This window comes from Abrus precatorius, unplaced genomic scaffold (genome assembly GCF_003935025.1).
Source record: "Abrus precatorius isolate BTA unplaced genomic scaffold, Abrus_2018 Scaffold3, whole genome shotgun sequence".
NCBI classification, from domain to species: domain Eukaryota; kingdom Viridiplantae; phylum Streptophyta; class Magnoliopsida; order Fabales; family Fabaceae; genus Abrus; species Abrus precatorius.
Genome location: NW_020874373.1, coordinates 24,823,285 through 24,850,170, shown reverse-complemented (window position 1 = coordinate 24,850,170; position 26,886 = coordinate 24,823,285). Strand labels below are relative to the sequence as shown.

Genomic DNA, 26,886 nt, shown 5'->3' with positions numbered 1-26,886 from the left:
AAAATATATAATATTTTCTCAAATAAGAAGGAAAGAGAAAAAAGTTAATATAAAATTTACAAAAATAATTTTAAAAATTTATAAATCATTATTATCTTATTTAAAAAATTTTAAAACAAAAGTGATTTTTTTTTTTTTAAAAAAAAAATTCATAAGCCCACGATATAGAACTTTTTAGGCAGAATAATCGACTAAACTAACATTTTAATCCTTGAGAGAGTTTGAGTCCAACATTTTATTCCTTAAAACATTTAAAATATCACATTAGTCCACAACTTTTTTCTTTGTTATGCATTTTAATCCCTGACGTTAGACCCCGTTAAGAGACCCTCACAGAAGGCTAAGCTATCATGTTAAGTGCTACGTCAGAATCTCTGTTGGCAGCAATGACATCGTTTTGGAAGCTGACATGGTAGAGATAATTGCGAAACGGTCGTTGTCATTGAAACTCCTTTTGCCCAAATTGAATCTTCTCATTATTGTTGAAGAACCTACCCTAAATTCAGGCTCTCTCTCGCCTAAATTCTTATTCGTAATTTGATTGGGGGTGAAATATTTCAAGATTGAAGTTTATTGTAGTGAAACAAGGGCCAACAAGTAGAGAATTCGGTAAAAAAAAAAATTTCTTAATTCATTGAGTCAATTTTTTGGTTTAGGGACAAAGAACCCTAACTGTTTAATATTTTGGGGACAACGAACCCTATCTGTTTTCTTTCTCCTTAATCAATTTGAATGTGATTATTGGAAAATATTTTTTGTTTGTTATCAAGAAAATAACAAGGGATGGTAGGAAGTGGTCCCTGGTAGACAGTGGCCCCCTTATGTTTCCTACAATTTTTTAGTTTTTAAAATTAAAGAAGATAATGTTAATGAAAGTAGTCCCTTTCTGCACGGTTTAACCCATTTTTCAATGTGCGTGCATGACTTTCATTGTTTATTAAGTAAATTAGTTTAAAATTGCAAAAGATTGCTGACATTTTTTATAATTGTTTCTCTGTAAATGCAGACAATTAAGTTTTACATTCACCATAGAGGAAATTTTTTGGAAGAGAATGGAATTAAGAAGGAGTACAGGTGGGATAAAATTGAGGTTTGGACTGATGTTGATGAAGATATGGTAGATATTTTTAACTTCAAAAACTTTGCCAAGGCAATGGGGTATTTCATTAACATAAAAAATATATTTTGATCTGACCGTGATAAAGAGTTTGATGAAGGTTTGAAATTATTAAAATATGATGTTGATGTATTGGAAATGATGGCTGTTGCTAAAAGGAATAGAAGAGAGATGCATGTCTATTATGAGCATGAGATTGCTACACCACAATTGCTTGAAGACAGTGAAATTTTAATGTTGGAAGGCCCTCCAGATGATATTGTACCAATGGAAAAAGAAATTCAACTTGAACAACCAGTAACAGAAGAAGTACAAGTTGAACAACCAGCAATGGAAGAAGTACAAGTTGAAGATGTAACAGCTGAAGAATTAGAAGTTGAAGATATAACACCAGTCCACAAAGTACAAGTTGAAGTTGATAAGAAATAGCAAAAGAAAAAGGCAAAGGGAAAGCGAATTGGAAAGGGAAAAGGAAAAGGTGACTCTGGTAAATCAGCTGGGGAAATAAGAAGAAGAAGTTTGCGAATTGGAGCCATGAAAGAAAACTTTCAATCTGCTACATCAGAGAAAAAACCAAAAAAAGAAAAAAAGCATGGGAAAAGAAAAAGGAAAAGGGAAAGAGGCAAAAAAAATTGAAGGAAAAGGTAAAGAAAAAATGACCTATATTGATGAAGAAGATTATTTACATGAGGAACTTTCTAAAAATAGCATAGAAGATGTAGAAGAGGTGGGTCATAGAAAAACTCCAAAATGAGAAAAGCATTCTGAAAATTCATGGAGGTCTGAAGAATTAAGAACTCTAGCAAACTCAAATGATGAAGATAGTAACAAACAAATTTTTCCCAAATTTAATGATTCTGCAAATTTTGGAAATGTTTACTTGGAGCTAAGAATGGAGTTTGAAAGTTTACAGTCTTTCAAAAAAGGTGTTAAGGATTATACAATTCAGATGGTAAGAGAAATAAGGTGGGTAAAAAATGACAAAGTCAGAGTAAGAGCTAAGTGTAAATATGAAAACTGCAAGTGGAAAATATATTGTGCAAAAAACAATGTCACGCATAGCTTCCAGATCAAGACTTTTCTCGGTGAGCACAGTTGTGGCAGGATTTTTAAAAATAAACAAGCAACATAAGATTGGGTTGTAGGTAAACTTGTTATCAAACTAAGGAAACACCCCAATATGAAACATCCTGAAGTTGTTGAGTACTTTAAAAAGAAATTTGGTGTGCAGATAAAAGATACCAAAATATATAGGTCAATAGTTAAGGTAAGAGAGATTGTAGAGGCAAGTGAGAAAGAACAATTTGGAAAGTTGTGGGACTATTGTGGAAAACTTTTGAGAAGTAATCCAGGTTCAACTGTCAAAATGAAAACTAATTCTCAAGTTGAAGGTCCACTGTAGTTTAAAAGATTGTATATATATCTTGCTGGGTGCAAAAATGACTTTAAGGCTGGATGTAGACCAATGATAGGGCTTGATGGTGCATTTTTAAAGGGTTATTACCGAGGATAGTTATTGACAGCAGTGGGACAAGATGCTAATAATCACATATGGGTAATAGCCTATGCTGTTGTGGATGTTAAAAATAAGGAGAATTGGTAATGGTTTTTATCACTCTTACATGAAGATATGAGAAATTATAAGCAACATGGTTGGAATTTCATATCTGACATGTAGAAGGTAAACATCTACGTAGGATATAGTTACTCATTACTTAGAATTGACAAGGACTTAATTGCATGAATAATAAATAAGTTAGGGACTAAATTGCATGATTTTTATTCTATCAAGGACTAAAGTAAACTTCGTATTTTACTGTAGGGTTTGATTTCAGCTTTGCAAGAAGTGATGCTAGGTGCACACTATAGGTTTTGTGTGTGGCATCTATGGCAAAATTTCTGTAAGCAATGGAAGGATAAAGTCTTGAAACACTTTGTATAGGAATGTGTAAGATCAATCACCATCTCATAATTTAATTCAAACATGTATATAATAAAGATAATGAATTAGAAGGCATGGGCATACTTAGACAAGTGGCAAAAGGAGGCATGGACTAAAACATACTTTAGTGAATGGCCAAAGGTGGAAAACATCTGTAGCAATAACTGCGAGGTCTTCAACTCAAACATTGTAAATGCAAGGTGTAAACCAATATTAACAATGCTGGAAGAAGTTCAATGCTACATCATGACAACAATTTGTACTAATAAGTTGAAGTTGGCAGCCCATGCATGTCAGTTTCCTTCTATACAGCAAAGTAGGTTGGAGAAATTAAAACAACAAAGCATTAAGTGGACACCAATATGGGCAAGTAAACATAATCCTAATTTTCTGATAATTTTTAGTAATATAACATTAAATTTGTCTTAACTAAACTTCTATCATAGGTGATGATGATACTCATAAATTTGAAGAGCAATATTCCATAACTAAGGTTGTTGTTCACTTGGGTAGCCACACAACACTTGTAGATTTTGACAATTAACAGGTTAGTTATTTCTATATGATGGCTTATGTGTTAAATTTATATGAATATGCAACATATATAATGTCTGATATTTTTTTTCCTTATAATTTTTATAGGTATGCCTTGTATGCATGTTATTGCTGCAATAGCATATAAAAATGAGAGACCAAAAGATTACTGCCATGGATGGTTAACAATTGAAGCATGTCGTGCAATCTATGAACATCATCAAGGTGGTGCGACTTAAATCATAATCATGCTTGCCTAAAAATATATGTTATTCAAGGGTGATGCGACCTAAAACATTTGAAGCATAAAATAAGTTGCTGAAGTACAACTTATAGCACTGGACATGATCTAGCTAATAAAACCATATTAGCATAAGTCACAATACCATTAACACGACCATATTCTTTACAAACTAAATTACAAGGCAGTTTCATCCAATTCGATTTATACACTTGTTACAAATACATCATATGCTCCTTAATAAGTTACACCATCATGTAACTTATAAAATAAGAAAAGATAAAAGACATATTTCAAGATTTTGTAAAAAAGATATATTTATAATTTTATATTTTTTATTTTATTTCTTAAAAATTTCAAAAATATTTCATTGAGGAAAAAATTATACATACTTCTATATTTTAAATATACTTTAATATAATATTTAATAAAAATTGTATTATTTAGTAATTTCTTAATAAATATTTTTATTAAAAAGTTCTCTTAAAAATTTAACATTAAAAAAGTTTCGTGGATTTAAAAAATAGTATTTTAAATAAAAAAGTTAAACAAATTAAAAATAAATAAAAGTAAAACTTAACAAGTACTCTAAAAAAAATAAAATGAAAGATAATTTCTGAATTACCTTATAAATTATGATGACATTTTGTATTTTATAAAATAATTATTACCATTAGTTTATTAATAATAAAGAAAGCATTTTATATTCTTTCACATGTTAAACAATTATTTCTGTTAATTTATTAATTTTATAATAATAAATAAAAAAATTAATTAATTATTTAAAAAATAAAAATATTAGAAGAATTGGAATATATATATACACCACATTCTCAAATTCATGGTCCCAAAATAAAACCTAGACTAAGACCAGGCTTGGCAGCTTTTACAATCCTACTTGCTTTCCGTGATCCCCGCTATACCTACCGAAAATCAAGGTTCCAAAACAACTGATATATACGTGTGTTGACACCTGCGACGACACCAATGGCGGATACGATAAGCACTTTACCAGACGAACTCCTCTGCCACATTCTTTCTTTTCTCCAAACCAAACACGCCGTTGCAACAAGCGTTCTCTCCAAGCGATGGAACCCTCTTTGGCGTTCAATCCCCATTCTCGATTTCAATGATGACAACGTCAAAGACGAAAAAGGCATTGCTCGTTTCGTCGAATTCGTGGACTATGTCTTGCACGCGCGAGACGCGAAGCAAGCCATCGAAAGTTTCCACTTCATGACTCGCAGTGCACTTTTCGACGTTTCCAGCGTTGAGAAGTTGGTCAACCTTGCAATGGAGAGCCGAGTTGCACACCTCGATCTCTGCGTGGGCAAGGACGATGAAATACCTATTTTGCCCTTTAGCGTTCTCAGCTGCAACACTCTTGTGGTTCTCGATGTGTGTGGGTTCAGAGTGCCGGAGTTTTCGTCAATTGAACTTCGTTCACTCAAAACGCTGCGTTTGGAAGCGGTCCATTTCGAGAGTTTTCGAAGCTTTATGGACTTTCTCGCTGGATGTCCGAATCTTGAGGATTTTGAAGCAGAATATGTAATATACGACTCTGAGGATGACTATCGTGACTATGGAGATATCAAAAGCTCGACCTTAAACAAGTTGATGAAAGCATCTATCTTTGACTGTGATATTCCTTTTCCGCCAAAGATATTTCACAACGTAGAGTTTCTGTGCATGGAAATACCCAAGGTATGATTGGAGTCTACAATGCTACGTGAATTTACACATAAATTGGATGTTTAAACGTGCTTTTTCTAGCTCAAAATAGGCTAACTTTTACTTTCTATAAAGTTATTTGATTTATTTTAATTTTTATAGTTTTAAAATTATTGATTTTAATTAGTAACTACTACAAAATGATGACGTAGTTAATTCAAATATCGTAGCATGTCAATTTTGTATCATGTATTGTTTTCATTGAACCAGGTATTTGACGGATGGAAATAAATAATTTTAAAAATATAAAAATAAAAAAAAAATAATTATTGAGATTAAATTAAAATTTATATATTTTGAGAGATGAAAAATATATCTTTAATCTTAAAATGAAATTCTTTTATGATTTCTAACCATTTTTTATTATTATTATCATCACTCAGGAGCATCGTTGTTACAGTCACTTTCCCACTTTTTATAATTTGACCTGCATGGAGCTTTTCTTTCTCGACCACAACTGGGATTTGTTGGTAGAACTGCTCAAGCATACCCCTAAGCTTCAAAATCTTTCCCTGGATGTTTTTGAGGTTTGTTATGGATTATTTATGTTTTATCTTCTCTTAATATATTTTTTATGTTTTATATTATGTGTATTATTAACAGGATGATGAGGATGGACGAATTAGTGTAAATGATAAGCAAAAGAGTTGGACAGAGCCCGAATGTGTTCCTGAATGCCTTTCCTCACACCTTAGAACTTGCACTTTAGGAAATTTTGTTGGCTTGCAAAGGGAGCTTGACTTAGCAAGATATATTACGAAGAATGCAAGAGTCTTACAATCCATCAAAATATGCACTCGAGGAAAGTGGAAAGTTTTCGAAAACTCATCTTCGTGCCCTTTGAAGGACATGGAACTGTGCATAAATTAAAGAGAGAGATACCTGAATGATTTAGTACTTGCCAACCTTTTTTTTTACCGTTCATATAGTTTGAATTAGATCCATATTTACCCAGTTTTAGCAATTGTATCCGGATTTCTGATTTAATGCATAACCACCAGGGTAGGAAGGTGAAAATTGTAAATTGATGTTTTTCATGTTGGACATGTCATGTCTTTTCTCTTTTAACACACAAGCATGTACTTGAGCACACCATCCACACAGGCAAAGATCAAACATTAGATGTTAGCTGATAAGGAATTTTGTTTGTCTGTCTCTGGATAGCAATAATGTAATGATTAATCCCATTGAAAAAGACCAGACCTAAATGATCTATTTAAATGCTTGATATTTGGACAAAACACAATGACATCATTTGACCCAAGTACCTGATTTTGTTATTATTGTGAAGCTAACTGTCATGTGTTAGTGTCTTAACCAAATTTTAGCAGAAATTAACTTCTTAGGTGAGATAATGCTATCTTTACAATTATAAAGGATTTTTGAGCCATAGTGCAAAGGCTGAATCATAGAAAATTATCTAGCATTACAGTTACCACCAGCGCATGTAACATCCTTTTTTTTAATTAACATAATGATCGTAAAAAAAAAATCATCAAAATAGGAGATCGGTCACTTGAAATACACCAACCGCCATGCGGATATTAGCTCTTAGCACATTCTCAAACTGGGCACATAAATCATCTTCACCTCTTTCATGTTGATAATGGGCCAATATTTCATCAACTCATAAAATTTGGCAGCATAATCTCCCACTGACATATCTCCTTGTTTCAGCTCTAGAAATTCCCTCACCTTCTGTTTCTGCAAGTTCCTGGGAAAGTAGTTTCCCAGGAAACAAGCCTTAAACACTTCCCAAGTGATGTGACCCTCTTCCTGTGGCAGGGTCTGACCCGCGTACTTCCACTAGTCCTCCCTTCTCCGCATAGCATATAGGTTGCATAACCCACTTTATGCTCCTCATAGCAGCCCATAGCATTAAATATCTTCTCTATGTCAGCAATCCATCTTTGGGCTCCTTCTGGATCAAATTTCCCTTCAAACTTAAGAAGATCATGTTTTGTAAAAGACGACAACCCCCGATACTCTGCGGGTTCAGCATTCTGGTTCTATGCCAGAATCTCTACGGCTTGAGCCACACGGTTCAATATCTCATTAGCAACTCCCGCGGGTCTACTTCTACCAGCCATTTTTCTATATAGAAAGTTTATGAACTTATCAGCAACCATTATTCACTCTAATGCACATAAACATTCAAGTGAGTAAATCACACACATTCCTGTTTAGAAAACTAAATAGGTCATCCTAACAATTAATTCTCTCATATTCCTGTTAGGCAAGACTATGAGAGTACACCACAGATAAACTAGTCCCATACCCCAGTCCGGTTTGGAAGAACTGCTCTGATACCAAAATGTAAAATCCTTATTTTTAATTAACATAATAATAGTAAAAAAAAATAATCAAAATCATCAAAATTGGAGAGATCCTGAATAACAAAGGTTCAAATCGAAAAAACTTGAATAGTAAAACGTTAGTCTTTAAAACTGGTAATAAACATTAAGTATCGTAATCATAATTTGCTTCATAATGTACAACATATATTTGTATTTCAAATACACATAAAGTTATCAAAATACATTAAGACCATTCATTTACATTTACAAGTACTCAAAATAATAATGGTCCTAATGAGCAGCCTAACCACCCTTTGACCAAGTGACACTAGTCATCCCCGTGCCACTCTTCTATCATCGCTAGGTCTTCAGCAGTCAACTCATCATCCAAACCCAGATAATGATCGCTCGGGTCTGCGGTGACCTGAACACTTGTAATATGCTCGATTGTCCATTGTGATGGTATTCTAGACTGATCGTGGTCATGGTATGTGACAAGATACGTTACTGCTGCAGAGGTTCTCTCAACACCAGAAAAGATATAGATACAGAGGGTGTGATGGATTCTATATACAGACAAATCAAAAGGGATACTAAAGGCTAGCTCCAATTCCATCATCACTACCTCACTAGGCACCTCACTATCATATACAAGGATTCTAAAGGAAGTAAATCTTTGATACTCGCCAAAAACATCATTTACAATATTTACTTCTGAATTGTCTACTATTCTAATTCCCTCCCTAGGTGTCGTCATTTGAGTTTCCTGAAATGGTTATGTAAGGATGAGTCTCTACATTCATTGCCAAGCATACACACTCAGAGAATTCAATAATACAGGTCAAACATTCAACATGCATCATATAATCAACTCAATTATGCATTCAAATTATGTTTCTCTATTTATTCTCTCATTACTTGTTTCCAAACTCAGTACCATTCTCATTTTCACTATCCCTGGGATCCATTGAGGTCTTCTTTAACATAGATAGTTGCTGGATAGCCGCAACTACATAGATACAACGTGTGCCGACCTTGCCCCTTTTAGTAAAAATGTAGTCAGGAGTATAGGCCAGGAAACAAGTGTGAGGCCTGTGGTGTCCCTACTCTCATTTGTATTGCGCAATTCAAGAGGAATATCCACCACCCTCATTTCTCCCAAGACTTCTCAGTCTTCTCCATCTTCCACACTTCCAGTGTACCTCTGAACTATCTATGCTTGTCCTTTTCTTATCCATTCTGATTTCCTTTCTCTTTCTCTTTTATATCTTATCTTTCTAGGCCTCTTTCTATTTCATTATCTCACTATCTATTACTTTTTCATTGCCGAGGGTTATTCCTCTCGGGCTCAGTACATCATACACATGCTCAGATTCAAACATATCATACTCATCATATATCATTTTCAAACATCACAGAGCATGTTTTAAACACATCAATCACATGTTATCAATCAAAACATACTCATTTCAAGCATTTTCACCCATACATACAATAGTTCCTAGCAATGAAATAGAGCTCTCCTTACCGTTAGACGAAGTTCTGAAAGAGATTTTGTGAAAGGTTCTGAGTGAAGGACTAAGATTTTCCTAGATATCACAAAAGAGAACATTTTGAGAAAGGAGAAACTTATAAAACACCTAAAAAGAGAAAATAAAGCTCCAAGAACTTACTTGGAGTTGATTGATGAAGTTCCTAAGCTTGGATTTGTAAAAAAGTTGAGGTTTTGGAGAGATTTTCTAAGAAGAAAGGGTTAGGGGTTGAGAGAATAAGAGAGAGCTCGAAACTTGGATTGTAATCCAAGTTTTCTAACTTGGAAACCCTTAAATACCTCTCGACTCGAGATATTATCGCTACAGCGAGACTTTCTCTTGCTACAGCAAAAAAATCAGACAAAATTACGCTTTGCTGTCTGTCATTCTACCTACAGCGAGAGCTCCTCGCTACAGCGAGATAGCACTAGAATACTTGATTTTTATGTTAATTTCTCTCTACAGCGAAAAATCCTGCAACTCACACATTTAAAACTCTCCTAATTTCAAGCAACATACATTAATAACTCACATCAAGTATAAAATTAATAATTAATAAAGTAGGGATGTTACAGCGCATGCATCTTCTAAGATGTTGAGAGACTAGTTGGTGTGTTTTGGGAGGAACAATATTTTTAAATTATTTAGATTAAGAAGCTTGGTGGATTATTTCCATGGGAATGCTAGCTTAGTTTTATTTCAACGTGTTAATATTTATATGTTGTTGAATGTAACTAATTTATTTAAATTATCTTGAGATATGTTTGACTTAATTTTTGTTTTGATTAAATTAATATAATGTAATTTGTTTTAGCATGAGGACTAATTTACAATGCTTGCTTTGTTTTTGTGCTAAGTGTTGTTCTTTCTTTCTATTCATGTAGAAAACTAAATAGTCTAACTATATTCTTAGAAATAGAACTATAATTGGCTAGTTTTGGTGCATCTATGGAACTCATGATAGGTTTAATTTGGTAAATTTTTTGAAAAATTATTTTAAAAAATTAATATAAAAAATAGTAAAACTTATCTAATAATTTAAAAATAATGTATACTTTTTTATTTTATAATAAATTCTGTCATTTAATTTTTTTATATTTAATTTAGAGAGATAAATTATTTATAACCTATGAAAGAAGTTGTATTTATTTTTATATTGATTTTTTTCTTGTATAAATATTTTTTTAAAAGTTTACTCAAATTGAGTCACAGTGAAGTTATTTAGATATTAACCAAATAATTGTATTGGTGTTAGTTTATCTCGTAGTTTCATCGATGATAAATAAAAGAATATTATTTTATTTATGATCTTAAAACTTCTAATGCATGTTTTGGACATATTTTATTATTTTAGTTATGACTTCAATATAAACCACCAATTTTATATTTTTTCAATAAAAGTTCAAAAGCTTTGAGTTTGATCTCTAATAAATATCACGCTCTTACAGTCTTATCTAGCAAGTTTATTAGGTAGTTATTGTAAGTAATAAAATTCAGAATTTTTAAGTTTCAAGTATCATTTCCAGGGATTAATTCATTCAATTACCACTTTACAGATTAAAGGTTATTTGAGCTAATCGAAATTAGAGGTGTTTTGAACATTTGAATAACTAAAGTAATGAAGTGCAAAAAATTAGAGAGTAATAGCAAAACATAGTGAAGAATTGAGAGATAAGATGAATAATCAAATGAAGTTAGGGTTGACTTCATCAATATTTCAATTGCAAAACTGAATATGAGCTGAATAAGTTTCTTAATTGATTGATGATCAATTTTATTAGGTTAATTAAAATTCAATTATTTGACTCAATAATCCTAATATTTAATTAACTACCCTAATTCCTTAGGTGTAAATTATTCAAATATTGCATAAAGAATTAGAAATTAATAGATCACAAGATCATGGATGTTTATTCCTAAGATATCAATAACCTTGATATTCAATTCAGATATGAGAAACTAACTTAACTTCTATTGATGAAAATCTTCTAAGTTCAATTCAATTGAATAGTTCATCCAAGAATTGCATTAAAGATATAATTAAATGTTTAACACAATCGAAGTCTTAGAATTCATATCCATAATCAATTTACAATGTCAAAATTAAATCTATCAATCCTTAACCAAAACAAACTAAAACATAATTATAAAAGAAAGAGAGAAAGAAAGAGGAGAAAAGGTGTAGAAAATATCTATGAATCCAAGTTCTAGGTCTAATTTCTTTAGATTTGAGCCTTGAAATCCACCATCAATCCTCTGTCTCTCTCTCACTCTATAAGAATGTGGAAAGGAAAAAAAATGAGAAAAAAATTCCCTAAAAATATGTGTTTTCAACTATTTATAATTTTTCTTGCACTTTTGGCATAACTACTTTTGGTAGAAAAAGTAGCTACGCACACTAAGCAATACAGAGCACAGCGGCTGGTGTAGCCACTTTCTACCCTGAAAGTAGCCACGCGCAGCATAATTTCACAAATAAGCTTGTGCGTGACTATTTTTGCCTATAAAAGTCGCTACACGCATAGCAATTCTCCCAAAAGGACTTTGGAGTGTCCACTTTTGATAAGGAAAGTAACCATGTGTAGCACCTTTCTTCCTATAACCCTTCAAAGTTGCTACTTTTGGCCTAAGCAAAGTTAACGCGCAATAGAATTCTTCCTCAAACAGCTTTCAAGTAACTACTTTTGACACCCAAATTGGCCACCCCTAGCACATTTATGCCTAGTACCTTATGAAATTCTCACTTTTTGTGCTAAGAGTGATAACTCTAAGTCCCAATTGATCTCTTCAAGTCTCTAACTCATGTGCCTTTACTCAGAATTTCGTGCAAATTTATTTCAACAACAAAATTACATTAAAATTCTACTAAAGTCAAACAATTTGAATTATTAAAGGTAAAAATTGAATTATTTAACATTTACATATTTTTGTGCCATTTTCTTCTTTTAATTACTCTTTTCTATTAGAAAAATCCTAGAAAAACTACTTAAAAACATACTAAAATTTGGATTTATCAATAAATCACTCAAAATTTGTTATCTCCTTTTTCCAAAAATCTTCTTTCTTCTTCTCCCATATGTAATCCATTTGGAGATTAAATATGATTGTCTAAAACAATGGACAAGTTTACTTTTGTAGGCTCTAGTGTTTGACCTAGAAGTCACTGGAGTATTCCTTTTGATAAAGCTACATTAATAAAAATTGGATGGGAAAAATAAACTTGAACACATTGGTCATTTAATGGATGATGTGTTTTACTAAATTTAATAATTGATTTTTTAAAGTTAAGAGAAAAGACATTTTATGTAACATCCTAATTTTAATTTGCATTTTTTGTTTTCAAAATAGAAGAATCTCTAAACAAAAATTAATTTTAGCTCAAGGAAAATTTCTCACTCAAGCAAAAATGAGCAATAGAAATAGGTAGTTCTCTGATAAACTTTCGCTCAAGCGAAAAACTTCTCGCTCAAGAAAAAATATTTGTAAAAGAGTAACAAATTTTGTTTGATTTTCTCGCTTAAGCGAGAATCTTTGAGAAAAAAAGGGCATTTAAGTAATTATGACACTTCAAAATCATAGATTTCAAAACAAGTAGTCATTCTCATCCCTCTCTCTGTTCACTCTCTCCCTTACACATCTAAAACAACTTTAAACTCCAAAACCTCTTTCGAGTCCGAGCTTGAATATCTTTTTCTCTTGATTGCAAGTAAGTTATTGGAGCTCAATTTCTGAGTCTCACTTCTATTTTATTATTTTCTTTCTACTCAAAAATTGTTCTATTTTGTAATGCTTAAGAAGAACCTTGGTCCTTTGGACAATATCTTCCATTAGAGACTTGCACCTTTCTTTTGGATCTCAAGAAGGTCTTGATCTTAGAGATGTTATCTCTCATCTCTTTGTTGTAAAAGACCTATCTCCAAGTAAAGGGAGTTGATTCCAAACTATAACTTCTATTTATATGTTTTTGTCTTAAAAACTCAAATTTTTCCTATTTTGGATAATAGAGCCCTAATGTTGTCTCAAAATTATAATGTTAAAATGAATTTTTGGGCATAAAAAACCTCTAATTTGTTTCTAGAACTAGCTAAACAAAATTTCATAGTAAAATTTATAAATACTTTTAAGTTTCTCCAATTTTACTATTAATTATTATATACGTATGGTTAATATTGTAAATTATTATTCTGAACAATATGTGTATTGGGAAAAATACTAAACTTTAGGTTAGATGATTTTTATTAAGAATGAGAGAGTGTGATCTCCGACAATGTATTTCTAAACTATATAATTGGTTTAAGTCTGAAGATGTCCAACCTTCAGCGCATTGTATTAATTTGTATAATTGTGTGTTTCTTGTTTTATAAATATATGTTTAAATGAGAATTTTGGTTGTTTGTATAAGATTGATGAAAAGTGTTGACTGTTCTTGAATGATGAAACATATTTTAGTAAGTATATGTGAATTGGATTAAGTCTAAATTTGTGTGACCTTATACATATTTTATTTGATTGAATGATGAAAAAGAGATGAAGGAAAATATATATGTTATTAGTAAAAACAAAAAAGTAATAATAATTGGTATGAATATTTGAGAATTGTTGAGAAAAGGCAAGTAAAAGAGAAAGGATGATTAATACATACGTCGTAAATATATGGATTAGTGTGATTATAATATATATATATATATATATATATATATAATATTTTATGTGTTATTTGATTTATTTATAAAATAAAAGATTTAGTGAAGCGAATGATACTCACTCTTACTAATTATTTTCAATAAATAAAATTGAAGGAATTAAATGAAGTTTGATCCGTTTTAAGATCATATTCTTGATAAAGTGGTAGAAAAGACTGCTCTGTTATGATTTAAAATGTTATTTTGAAGGTTGTAATATTTTATAAAGTTTATATTTGAAATTGATAAGAACATGTAAATGTTTTATATTGGTAGTTAGTTAAATTTTGTTGTAACGAATAATTTGAGATGTTGATAATATTGGTAGTTAATTATTTTGGTTCTAGTTTATATTAATTCACGTTGTAAGATACAATGTTGTTTATGTCTCAAGTCTATACCAGTATAATATGAATCAAATAATTTATTAATATGAAAATTTTAGTATTTACTCTATCGATAAATTAAAAATTTCATAACTATTTCCTTTTAAAAGCTTTGAATATTGTTGAGTTTTCATAAATTGAAAATAGGAATACAAATTTTACTTTTCTTTAATTATTTAAGCTATAAATATACAAGAAATTTACTTATTTCCTATTTCTCGTTATAAATCAATATTTATATTGAATAAAGAAATAAAGATGTTACAAAATAAATAATAAATTTTAATTTTTAAAAAATATTAATTTTAAATTTTCTAATTGAATTTAAATTATTAAAATAGCAAAACCTTATTAAAATATATTTATTTTATTGTACAAATTTAATGTAATAAATATTTTTAATATTAAGTGATAACATTTAAATGCCCAAATTTAACTTTTAAAATTGAAATTAATAATTTTTTATATTTTAATATATAATTTCAAACATATAATAAAAATTTAAAATATAATAATTTTTTATTGAAATTAATGTGTTACTTAAACCCATAATCCACTCTACATAACCTACTATATAATCTTAATTTATTTAAGATCTATATATAATGTGCTTATTTTGACCCTAAGTTCCAATATATAATAAAAAAATTGAGTTAATTCAGCCTTTTTAAAGAGTAATTAATAAATATTATAATATTTTTTAGTAAAAAACACATGTGTTTGTTTATTTTTTATTAAATTATTTTATTTAAAATTATTTAAAAACTATATTTTAAATATAGAAAATATATTTTAAAAAATAAAAAATTCTGTCAATTCAAAATCAAATCAAGTAATTTCACTTAAAAATATATTTTATCAAATTAAGATAAGTAAAAATTTAGATTTACATGCATCATCAAGTTTTACTAAGTTCTCAAGTTATTTTTTTTTATATTTATGAATTTTGTAATATTAAGTATTACTTATCCATAATTTTTGTTATGACAATGTTATATATATATTTTTAACATATTAAATTTTATTTAAATAAATCATTTCAAACATTTTGAAGACATATAAGTTAACAAATTTAGCTATTATTGCTTTCTATTATCATTTTTATGTCTCTATTTTACTTTAAAAATATTACTGAACATGTGATGTTTCAAAGATAATTTTATAAAAATAAATAAATAAAAAATAATATAAAATTATTAAACATAAAAAAGTTTATAATTAATATTAAAATATAATTATAAAATAATATATTATAAAATCATTTATAAAATTAAATGAATAAAAAATATTATTATGATTTAATAATTATTAATAATATAAATAAAAATTAGATAAACACATAACTTAATTTGATAATAAATTATTATATTTTATTAATATTATTTAATAACAATAATTTATTTTTAATATTTTATTTAAATTAAATTAAATTAAAGTTATTTTTAAATAATTTTATTTATTTATAAGTTTATAATAAAAATATTTTAATAAATTATAATAATTTTTTGAAATATAATTAGTCCATGGTTAGTCCTAACTTATTAAACTTTATAACTTTTTTGATTCAATAAATTTTTTACATTGTGAACTTTTTTTGTCCGATCTCAAATTAGTAGTTGATTCTGGCTCATTTGACACTGGTATTCTTTATAAGGGTAAAAATTAAATAACATTTTTGTCCTATCTCAAACAAGAAACCAATAATGTGGTGAGGACTGTTACTGGACAAATTCCCCGTTTCCCAGGGACTCCGTACGATAACTCTGCTCCCAATTGATCCTTTGAATCTCTGAGTTCCAATGCGTGACCTGATTAGCACGTTACCAGACGCTGTTCTCTGTTACATTCTCTCCTTTCTCCCAACACGCGATGCCGTCGCCACAAGTCTGCTTTCAAAGAGGTGGGAAACCCTCTGGCTCTCAGTCCCCATTCTCGACATCAACGACGATACCTATCACCAAAACGACATGCCCCTCCCCTGCTTCGTTAAGTTCGCATACGCAGCCATTCTCGCTCTCGGTGTCCACCAATCCGTTAAACGGTTCTGCCTCCTATGTGAGGCTTATGACGACGAGCCTTCTTTTTCCGATTTCAATTTATGGGTAAGAACGGCAATACGACACGGTATTGAGCATCTCCACCTCCAGATGTCCTTTTCAGTTAGACTGAACTTGCCTTGCTACATTTTCAGCCTCAAAACGCTTGTCGTTCTCAAGTTGAATGGTTTATCTGTCGATTCCTTTTCTTCTGTTGACTTGCCCTCGCTCAAAACCCTTCATTTGAATCGCGTTAATATTTTGGAGCCTCGATATTTCGTCAATCTTCTTAATGGGTGTCCAATTCTTGAGGATTTGGAAGCAAAGAATATTGATTTTAAAATCTTATCTGATATAAACTCTGAGGGAGACTTCAAAATCTTGTCCAATTTGGTCAGGGCAGATATTTCTCAACTTAATATGTTTTCTGTTCCTCTAAAAGTAATTTGTAATGTAGGGTTTCTGCGCATACAAAAAGAGGTATGAATGAGCTTAATTTGTTCCTTATTTTTAGTTTTAGAAATTGGCATTCCTCATTGATGATGTTTTCTCTTTGTAACTCCTGCAGCTCATCACAAACTTTCAAGTGTTTCCCAATTTAACTCAATTGGAACTCATGATTGAAGGCTTTGTTAACTTGACTTTCGTATTTGAAACGCTCAAGCGCTGTCCCAAGCTTGAAAGTTTCGTCCTTGGTGAGACTAGATATACAGATCCTATAGAAGAACAGGTTTTGCCGAACCCATTTATTGTTCCTGCATTCATTTCTTCACAGCTTAAGAAGTGTTGTTTTGTTAATTATATGGGCAAGGAAGCTTCGCTGCTACTTGCAAAATATATTATGCAGAATTCAAGAGCTTTAAGAACCATGAAAATTTGCAGTGCCATTCCCTCAAATACATGGCAAAAGCTTGAAATGCTGAAACAATTATCCTTGTGCCCAAGGAGCTCTGCGACTTGTGAACTTTTATTTGAATGATTACTGGTAGGCTTGTAAGTAGCTGAAAATTGTAAATTGTTCGTATATGGCTGCTTTTGTTATTGGTCTTACTCTAAATACAATGCAGCTTCTGGTTTTGGCGGTTTTGAAGGATATAAATTGTGTTTCATTGTGCAAATTGAAGAAAATGATGATCCTTATTATCATATAGATTTTCAAATTTAAATTGATTTTATGCGGTTGTGGGAAAACAATGCTTCTAGCTCTGTGAAGTTATTGTATATGGGAAAGTAATGTTTTTTGGGGCTAGTGGAGTGTTGTTTTTTTCTTGAACTGTTGTGGACTGTACACACCACTTATATATACAAATTATAAACTTAGTTGTTTGCCCATAAAGGAACTCTTAATTTTTTTTTTCTCTTTTGATTGCTTTAAGGTTTTGATTGTCGAGTGTCGGTAATTTTGAAATGAAATTAACTTCTTATATGAGATATATCGTGCTTTCAATTAGAAATGATTTTAACATCAATATGCAGTATGTAGAAGATCTCATTGGTGTGCGCAACTGTGCCTTTGATATTACAGTGCATGAGTATTACAGTAAGGGTAAATCACACAAGCTATTGATTATGAAGCACAACACTGCAATCTATGAAGTTTGAATACTCCAAATTTGCTATAGTATCAGTATTAGACATGTATCTGATACCAATAAGCGTATGATACTTCCAGATATTTATCCAAAAAGCATCTCAATTCTTCTTTTATTTTAAATATAATATACTGGCTTGATACGACTTTGATACAAGTGAGATATGGCTTTTAAAACATTCAAATATGGCTGAGGTTAGTGGATATGATACTCTCAACTCATTTAATCTTGAAATAGTGAGTCTCAAGATTTGCACAATTCTTTTGACAGTTTTGATATTTTAGTCTTCAATTAGCAACATGAGTCTCATCACCTATGACTAGTGCTTGTGGACAACACAAGTCTCGTCTTCCACAATTAGGGCTAGCAGTTCTTGTGGATATCAACTCTTGCAAAATCAAGCACCTTTGTTCTAGTTCTTAGAGCTTTTGTGCACATCAGAGCCTCTAGATCTGGCAACGTCACTAGTTCCATCCTACGTGGTAGGTTACACATAGGTTGGTAGTGATGGTTGGAAAGTCGCACCACTTGGTCCTATGGTTGTAGATTGCACTGCAAGACACGCATAGGGCTTACACATTGATTCTGCTTTGACTTTTGAATCCTTGTACTTTGGATGTCTAGTCTTTCCACCATTGAAACATCATCTTCCTCTTTTATTTGGGCATTTTCAACTTAGGTTAGACATATTTTTGAAGTTATTATTTTGTTGTTTGTACATTTTATAGCAACCTAGTTAAAACTTAATCTTTACTTATTATTGTATATTTCAACAATTGTGTTTGTTTTTAGTAAATACATAGAAGTGGGCCTTAATGTTGACTGTTGTTAAATTCTATAATTTCAATTAAATTTGTTTCTTTAAAATTTCAAGATGATCATGCTCCATTTTAGACATTTGTCACTATAAAAGAAGTTAACATATGGAGGTGGCAATAAGCTCTAGAGTTGTAATTTTTGTGACATCAAAAGTTCATAAAAGCATATTTACTTAGTATTTTTAGTGTTAGTGTTGGTATTTGGCAAGGTCATTATATTGGTACTTGGTTTATTTAAAAAGAATTTGTGAGAAAGGTTTAGAATAGAATAAAACCTAAAACGTTTCACTACCTGCAACAAGTTGCCTTCAATACCAACCACCTTACCCTAAAAGAAAAACAAAAATGCATAGTGGTACTATAGAATAAACTTTTAATGTTGAGGATTGGAATCAACTTAGAGTAGAGGTAGCATGAATGATTTATTCTGATGGCTTATCATTTCAATATGCTAGAAATTCGTACTATGTTAGCTCATTCATTTTCTACCAACCACAATCTTAGTGATTTCCTTCTTCTTAGTTACAATACTTTAAGTCTTTTACAACAAGAGAGATCTTATATTGAATGGTTGCTTCAACCTATAAAATCTTTATGACTTGTAAAAAGAGTTGTATTTGTTGTTGATGGATAGACAATTATACAAAGAAGGCCTTTGATAAATTTCATGACTGTAATGTTTTCAAGAAGTATAATGATAAGTATAATAAGGACGTAATCATTGAAGTTGGTCTGAAAGATGATTTTTAAAGCATAATCAATAATGCTCCCATGGTAAACAAAAATTTTAGTTGAAGTTGAGTTTCATAATGTATTTTAGACCTCTTATATGGTTCACACTTTGAATCTAGTATTGAAATATAAAAATATTCATTAAAAATGTTTTCAATGAGTGCTATTGGATTATTGAAGTGGTTGATAAAACATTTTTTGTTAGAACTTTCATAATGATTTACTCACAAAATTAATTACTTTTAATGAATTTTCTTCGCTTAAATTTTTTTTTTTTAACTAAACCTTGTTTTTCACCATTAACTGTGATGCTAAAGAGATCTAAAGTATTGAAGTGTGATTCATAAAATATGGTCTTTAATGATCAATAGTATAGTTCTAGAGAAGATGATGGAAAAGATGTACATGTGAAATATTTTTTTTAAAATAATATATGGTGAGACATGTGACACCTTTAATTTCAATTTCAAAATACATAATTTATGTCAAAATAGAAGAATAAAATAAATTCAAAACATGTAATATAAAAATGTGAAAAACTTTAAACTTTTTTATGAATAAATCTTTTTACAAATTAACCAAGGTAATAAAATGAGAAAAAGATAATTTGTAACTGAATAATTATATTATACTGAAATATTTAAAGAATTTACATATACTAAATTTCATTTACATAAAAACAGTATAATGTTTACTACTGTCAACAAAATACAATAGGACTCAGAACATACATTTACAACATCAAAATATAGACTAAACCTGGTGAGCAATTTGCATATGCACCCAACTTACTGAGCACTCAGTCTTAGTTGTCATCGTTATGTCAGCCATCTATCTCCATTAGCTCCTCTAGTGTCTGGTTCTCATCCTCTCCAAGGTTATCAGAATCAGTTACAACCTCAACACTTGCTCGAAAATATACTAGGTAAGACTCTCAAGAAAGTCATGATCGTGGAAAGTGTTAATATTATCTACAACTCTTGAAGGCCTAACACTCCCTTCGTAGATATAGAGACTAAGTGTATCGAATCCTATTATTTACAGGGTAATTAAAAGGAACATAATCTACATTAATTTATACAGTCCATACACTATTTGGTTCATCATCACAGTCTATACTAAAATTACAATAATAAAATCGTTGATATTTTCTAAATACATAATTCATTTTACAATAAACAAAATAGTCTACTAATCTAATCGGTCCTTGGGGTGCCATTATCTTTGTTCCTGAAATGCTTAGTAAAAATAAGTATTTATGTTATCATTAAACATAATACAATTTAATTATTAACATCATAACATAATTATAATCATGGAAGAAAAGGAAACATAGTCACATCAATCACAGAAACAATACCTTAGCAATTCTCACACAATCATGTACATTTCATCACAAATCACGACACTTTTCTCTCTCAAATACACACTTTCTCATGTAATGTGATCACAAATATTTAATGCCTCCAGCACTTCGTAAGGTTTTACACAGATAGGTAAATAGTTATCGGTTAGCCCATGCACATAGATATAACGGATACAATAATGATCTCTTAAGAAAGGTATAGTCAGGAATCTAATTAAGAAACGAGTGAGAGACCGAAAATGTGTATACACATACACGAATGTTACTCACCACTTTATGTTTTTCCCAAATTTTTCATTATCTTTGAACTCTATACTCTTAATGTATCTCTGTAACTATTCATACTAATTTCTTTCATCACTTTATATTTATTCCATACTCCTTTTCACATCAATCTCATTATTCAACTAAAAAATCGTGTTTAGTAAAATACTTTCGGCCTAAGTTCATAACACATAAGTTTCAGTATATTACAAACTTCTAAAATCATCCAAAATATACATTATTAATCTTTCACCACAATCAAATCTCATTCAACTAAAGGATAATACTTGCTTAAGATATTTTTGAACTAAATTCTTATCACATATTTCACATAAATACAGTACAAACATCTTAGTCAACCAAATATACACCATTAACCTTTCATAACAATTAAATATCATTCAATCATATATTTACAGGTAATAAACACACAATAGTACTCTCATAAGTACAAAATATTTGCTATGTTTTAATGATAAAATAGAGCTTTCTTACCTTAAGAATAAAAGTTAGGAAGGAATTTGTAGAGAATATCTTTCAAAGGACACAACTTTTCCTACATATTATACAAAATAGAGTACCTTTGATAAGAGAGAAAAATAGAGAAATTGAAACAAGTTTGGGGAATTGTTTTGAGAAACTTATTTGGAGTCGATTGGATTAGATGTTTAAGTTTAGATTCGAGAAACAATTAGAGTTTGAAGGGGGTTTCTCTAAGGAAAGGAGGTGAGAGGTCAGAGAGAAATCAGAGAACAAGGTAATTTGAATTGCAATGCAAGTTTTCAAGCTGAAAATTCTTTAAATACTCCTCAAACTCGCGCATTCTTGCTTGGGCGAGACATCATCTCGCCTGGACGAAAACACTAAATAGTGGTTCCTCAAGCATTTATTGAATGCAAGTTATTTTTTTTAGTTATTATTTGTGTGCAATAGACGTTGTAGTATAACTAATTGTTTTATGATATATATGTGCTATAGTGAATAATGGCTAAGGAAAGCTTCCAATAGGTTATTTTGCATCAAGATGATGAAGTTTTGAGAGAAAGAAACAAATGTTTAAAAATATATTTTCTAAACCTTGAAGAAACAAATAATATTTTTGTTGAAATTTGAAAATTCTCATCTTTTTTGGGTTACTTTACTTCTTTTGATTCAGTTGAAGATAGGTGGATATTGGACCCAAAATCTTAGTGAGTAGATCTTCTATCCTTTTACTCCAAAAACTTGCCATAAAGTTTTTGTAAGAATTTCATACTTCATCATGTTGTAAAAAGAATTAGAGTATATACTCCATTCATTTTTTAAAGAGAAACACAATGAATCCAGAAAAAAGGTTGATGATTTGGTTTACGTGCATATCAACCTTTATCTTTTGTCTATGAGAGAAGATATATATAAAAGAAAAGACAAAGATGAGATGTTGATGGAGATATATATGATCCATTTTGTAATACCTTAAATTTAATTTCAAATAAATAATAATTTTGCAAATTCGAAATAATAAAAGTTTCATAAATTATTTTGAAATAGGAAAAATGTTACAAGTTTATATCAAATAACTACTATATGACCTATTCAAATACAACAATTGCAAAAAAATATTCTAAATCCTATAGTAGTTCCATCCACCCTTTTACTCAAACCGGTGCTGATCGTCTTGATTACCTGAAAATGAATGTGAGGGTGAGTACTTTACACTACTCGTTACACAAACGAACATAGAGTTTCACCTTGCACTTATTTTACATAATTTCTAACACAATTCATAAAATATATGCATAGGCAACAATACTACTCCATTCAATTTAATTCAAACACTAATGCACTCATGGCATCAAACAGTTTATACACACAAAGTTAACAAACAATAATCTCGTGCACTCACTGCACGCCAGCCACACTCACACTGACACTGTGATCACAAGTTTTCACTATGGATGGTCGTTGGTTACCTCCGCCTCAGGATACCACGTGGGTAGTCACAGGTCGCTCAGCAAAGGTAGTGGTAAGAGGTCTAGTCAGGAAGAGAGTGTGTGGCCCGTGGTGTACCCGGTCCCACTGTCGGTATCACTACTACTTCCTTTTTCCCAAGGTATTTCCACCGTCCGCATTTTTCACATCTCCAGTGTATCGCTGAACTATTCACAACATATTACACCGACATATAACACTGGCGTTAGTCACGCCCCATTCACACACATTATAATATTCATTCTTAGTATACGGCATAAAGCCTATAGTCATGCATAATACATGGCACTAGGCCCTCATTCGTTTTACAGTACACGACACAAAGCCTATATTTATTCATATTACACGACCCTCGGGCTCACACTTATTCACAATATTCATTCAAATATACAGCACAAGTGCATATACCCATTCACAATACTCGGCATATATGCCCTCATTCTATTACACGACATTTATTATATAATCCACATTCATCAGTTTTGGGTAAACACACATTCTTTCATCCACGCACATAATATTCACATCTCACGGCACATGACCCATATCATATTTCACAACCATTCCAATAACACATATTTCCTACTTTCTAACTCATTCACATCACAATATTCAACGAAATAAACGGCTAATCACACATATTGAGATAAGGTAGAGTCCTCCCTTACCTTGAATTGAAGACCCACACTTGAATTCAATCACAGAAGTGCGCTCTTCATGAATTTCAGCCTAAATGCATGGAAGAACTCCATGAGAATCCAAGGAAACCGAGAAATAGAGAAAGAGGATGAAAAACGAAAACCCTAACCATTAAAACTCACATCTAAGCGTTCCCCACACGGATTCAACCTTCAATCTAGCTTCTGAACGACTTTGAAGGCAATTTAATCTGTAGAATAGGGTTTTGGGTCGAGAGAATCAAAGAAATTTTGAAGGAAAAGTGAGAAATAACCTTTCTCGAACCCTAACCCCCTTTAAATCTTTTCTGATCGTGACACTCTCACTACAGCGAGAATATCTCGCTGTAGCGACTCCCTTCCTCGCTACAGCGAAAAACTCAGATAAATTGTACTTTAGTTTCTGCGGAATCTCGCTACAGCGAGACTGCACCTAGAAATGCAGTTGAAATTGTGACTTTATCGCTACAGCGAGAGACCACCCACTACAGTGACAAGGCGACAGTTTCATCCTTCTCTCCCAATACCCTCTCGCTACAGCAAGAAAGGCACAGTTTCATGCCTCATGCCTAGGGGCTTCTCGCTACAGTGAGAATGTCCTGTAGCAGCATCTACACTTAGCCTGTTCTTAGCCGAATAACATCATCATTACGCATTCAAATACAAATTACATCTTTCACATTTACACGTACATATAAACACATATACATATATCAATAATAATCAATATTACAAAATTCGGGGTGTTACACATTTGATGATGGTGTTGGATTTCTTGAATTGACTAAGTTATCTCATTAAAATACAGTCACTATATATTTTGTAATTATGTACTCTTCCTTATAAAATTTAATAGCTTCATTGTGATCAAAACACACAGATTCATTCCAATGTCTCTCAGTATCTTCTCTCTCAACAATAGTGATAGAGGAAATGAGTGTGAAACACTTAGTATTAAATAGTAAATAATAAAAAATTATGCAATGGCAAAGCCTTCTTTTTGTGATGCTTAAATAGCATAGAGTAATTCTATACTTCTTTTGGGGAGAACTATTTAAATTTTGTGGCATTTTAATTTGGATCGGAGCAAACCATATAATAATATGTTCATAGAGGAAACAATATTCTTTCTTAGGTAAGGAAAAGTTACGATCACAATAAAATGTGATCATCCATATTCATTGACATTGTTATGTAATACATTAATATCTTACAAATATTTTGTGTTTGTATATATCTTTTCTTTACTATTATTTCTAATTTCTAATTTACAATTTTCATTTCCCTCTTCTCTATCCACCCCAGCTATAACCTCCACACCTCTCCCACTATCCACATCTTAATCTCAATCAACTCCAACTCTCATACCTCTCCCATCTCCCTCTCCACTTCTCACTCCAACTCTAACCTTCACATCTCTCCTGTTACCAAGCTGTAACCCCTACTCACTAGAAGCAGATCTTGCGTATGACAGGGGGGAGCCACGACTCCCCTAAACTTTTCTCAAATTTATATATATATATATATATATATATATATATACTTTTACATATTTTTAAATTATATTTATATTATTACATTATTATTTGTTAGAAAGTTTGAAAGTCAAATTTCATTCTCTTTCCCAAAATAAGCTTTTTCCACACGTTTTCTTATTCGAAGAACAGTGGTTGTGTGACAGAACTTTATTTCTCCTACAAGTTATTGTTCCATAACGCAGTACGCAGGCTCTCCACTCTTGGGTCTCCTAATCTTCATTCTCCTATCCAGTTTTTCTTTCAAGCTCAATGCTAAGCTGTTAACATTTCTACTCACAGGTGAGTTCCATTAAATTTTGTTATTGATAACCCTCATAAAAAATTAATTTTTTTTGAAAGTGTGGGGTGGGATGTTTGTATAAAATTGATGTTCTGCATTTTTCTGCTTCTCTTGTATTTTTTTGCAATTTTTTTATGTTAAACATTTTCCTAATACTAAATATAGTAAACTTAAAATGAATGTATTATGACAAAAACAAGCTTTGATTATGATTTTTATCATCTTTCTAGCTAAAATAGGAGATTTTGACGAATAACATATATCATATAATTTTTTTTATTAAAATTAAAATTTTTCTCAACGACACAATTTTTTTTATTTAGAGTCACATTTCAAAAATATAATTTATCCATTTATTAATTCTTTTAAAATCTATTTATTTCAATGTTTTGCATTATGATAACTGTGAAGATAATCTTTTTCTTTTCTATATAGGTGAAAGATGATAAATTTATATTAGAAAAAGTATGATAAAGAGTAAAATAATTGATTCTCTTTTCAAGAGAAAAGCTTGTGAGAAAGATGAAAAAAATGCAAATTATATGTCAAGTGAACTTGAGAAATTTTTTGAGAATCCAAAAATTGAATAAAATGAGAAACAACTCTTAGATTCCTAGAGTTACATATAATGAATTTGAAAATTCTTTGGACCGTGATCCAGGAAAACATCCTCAAATTTGGCAATATCCACCAAATCAAGTAGATGAGGTACGAAGGGCTTATCTAAAATTGGGTCTTTATCAAATGCATCTAGAAAATTATTCTTTGTCTGGTAAAGATGATCATCCAAGGAGATTTTAATACACTTGGTTTAGAATATTTTCTTTATGGTTAGAGTATTCACCTTCAAAAGATGCTGCATATTGCTTGTCTTGCTATCTTTTTAATAAAAAAGCAAGCGGACGCCCTGGTTTAGATGTTTTCATTGCTACAGGTGATTGAATTTGAATTCTAATTGGCAATGAGTTCATTGTCATCATTAGGTTCTAACTTTGTTGATTTTTTTTCTATAGGTTTTAAAAGTTAGAGGAAAGTTAATAATGGAAAGAATTGTGCTTTTCTTAAACACATTGAGAAGGATCCTTGCACACCACACAATAATGCAGTGAGAGCTTGTCAAGACTTGTTGAATCAAAATTGTCATATTACA

At 30.9% G+C, this 26,886-nt stretch overlaps 2 protein-coding genes across 2 annotated transcripts; both read left to right on the top strand.

Annotated features, from left to right (window-relative positions):
* Positions 1–4,821: 4,821 nt before the first annotated feature.
* Positions 4,822–6,435, top strand: LOC113862372 (F-box/FBD/LRR-repeat protein At4g00160-like). The gene is made up of 3 exons (XM_027495461.1): positions 4,822–5,538; positions 5,949–6,092; positions 6,169–6,435. Exons 1-3 carry the CDS (start codon positions 4,822–4,824, stop codon positions 6,433–6,435), a joined length of 1,128 nt encoding a protein of 375 aa, XP_027351262.1.
* A 9,824-nt stretch (positions 6,436–16,259) lies between these two features.
* Positions 16,260–17,612, top strand: LOC113861306 (FBD-associated F-box protein At4g10400-like). Its single transcript, XM_027494040.1, has 2 exons — positions 16,260–16,978; positions 17,067–17,612. Exons 1-2 carry the CDS (start codon positions 16,262–16,264, stop codon positions 17,475–17,477), a joined length of 1,128 nt encoding a protein of 375 aa, XP_027349841.1. The 5' UTR covers positions 16,260–16,261; the 3' UTR covers positions 17,478–17,612.
* The last annotated feature ends 9,274 nt before the right edge of the window (positions 17,613–26,886 follow it).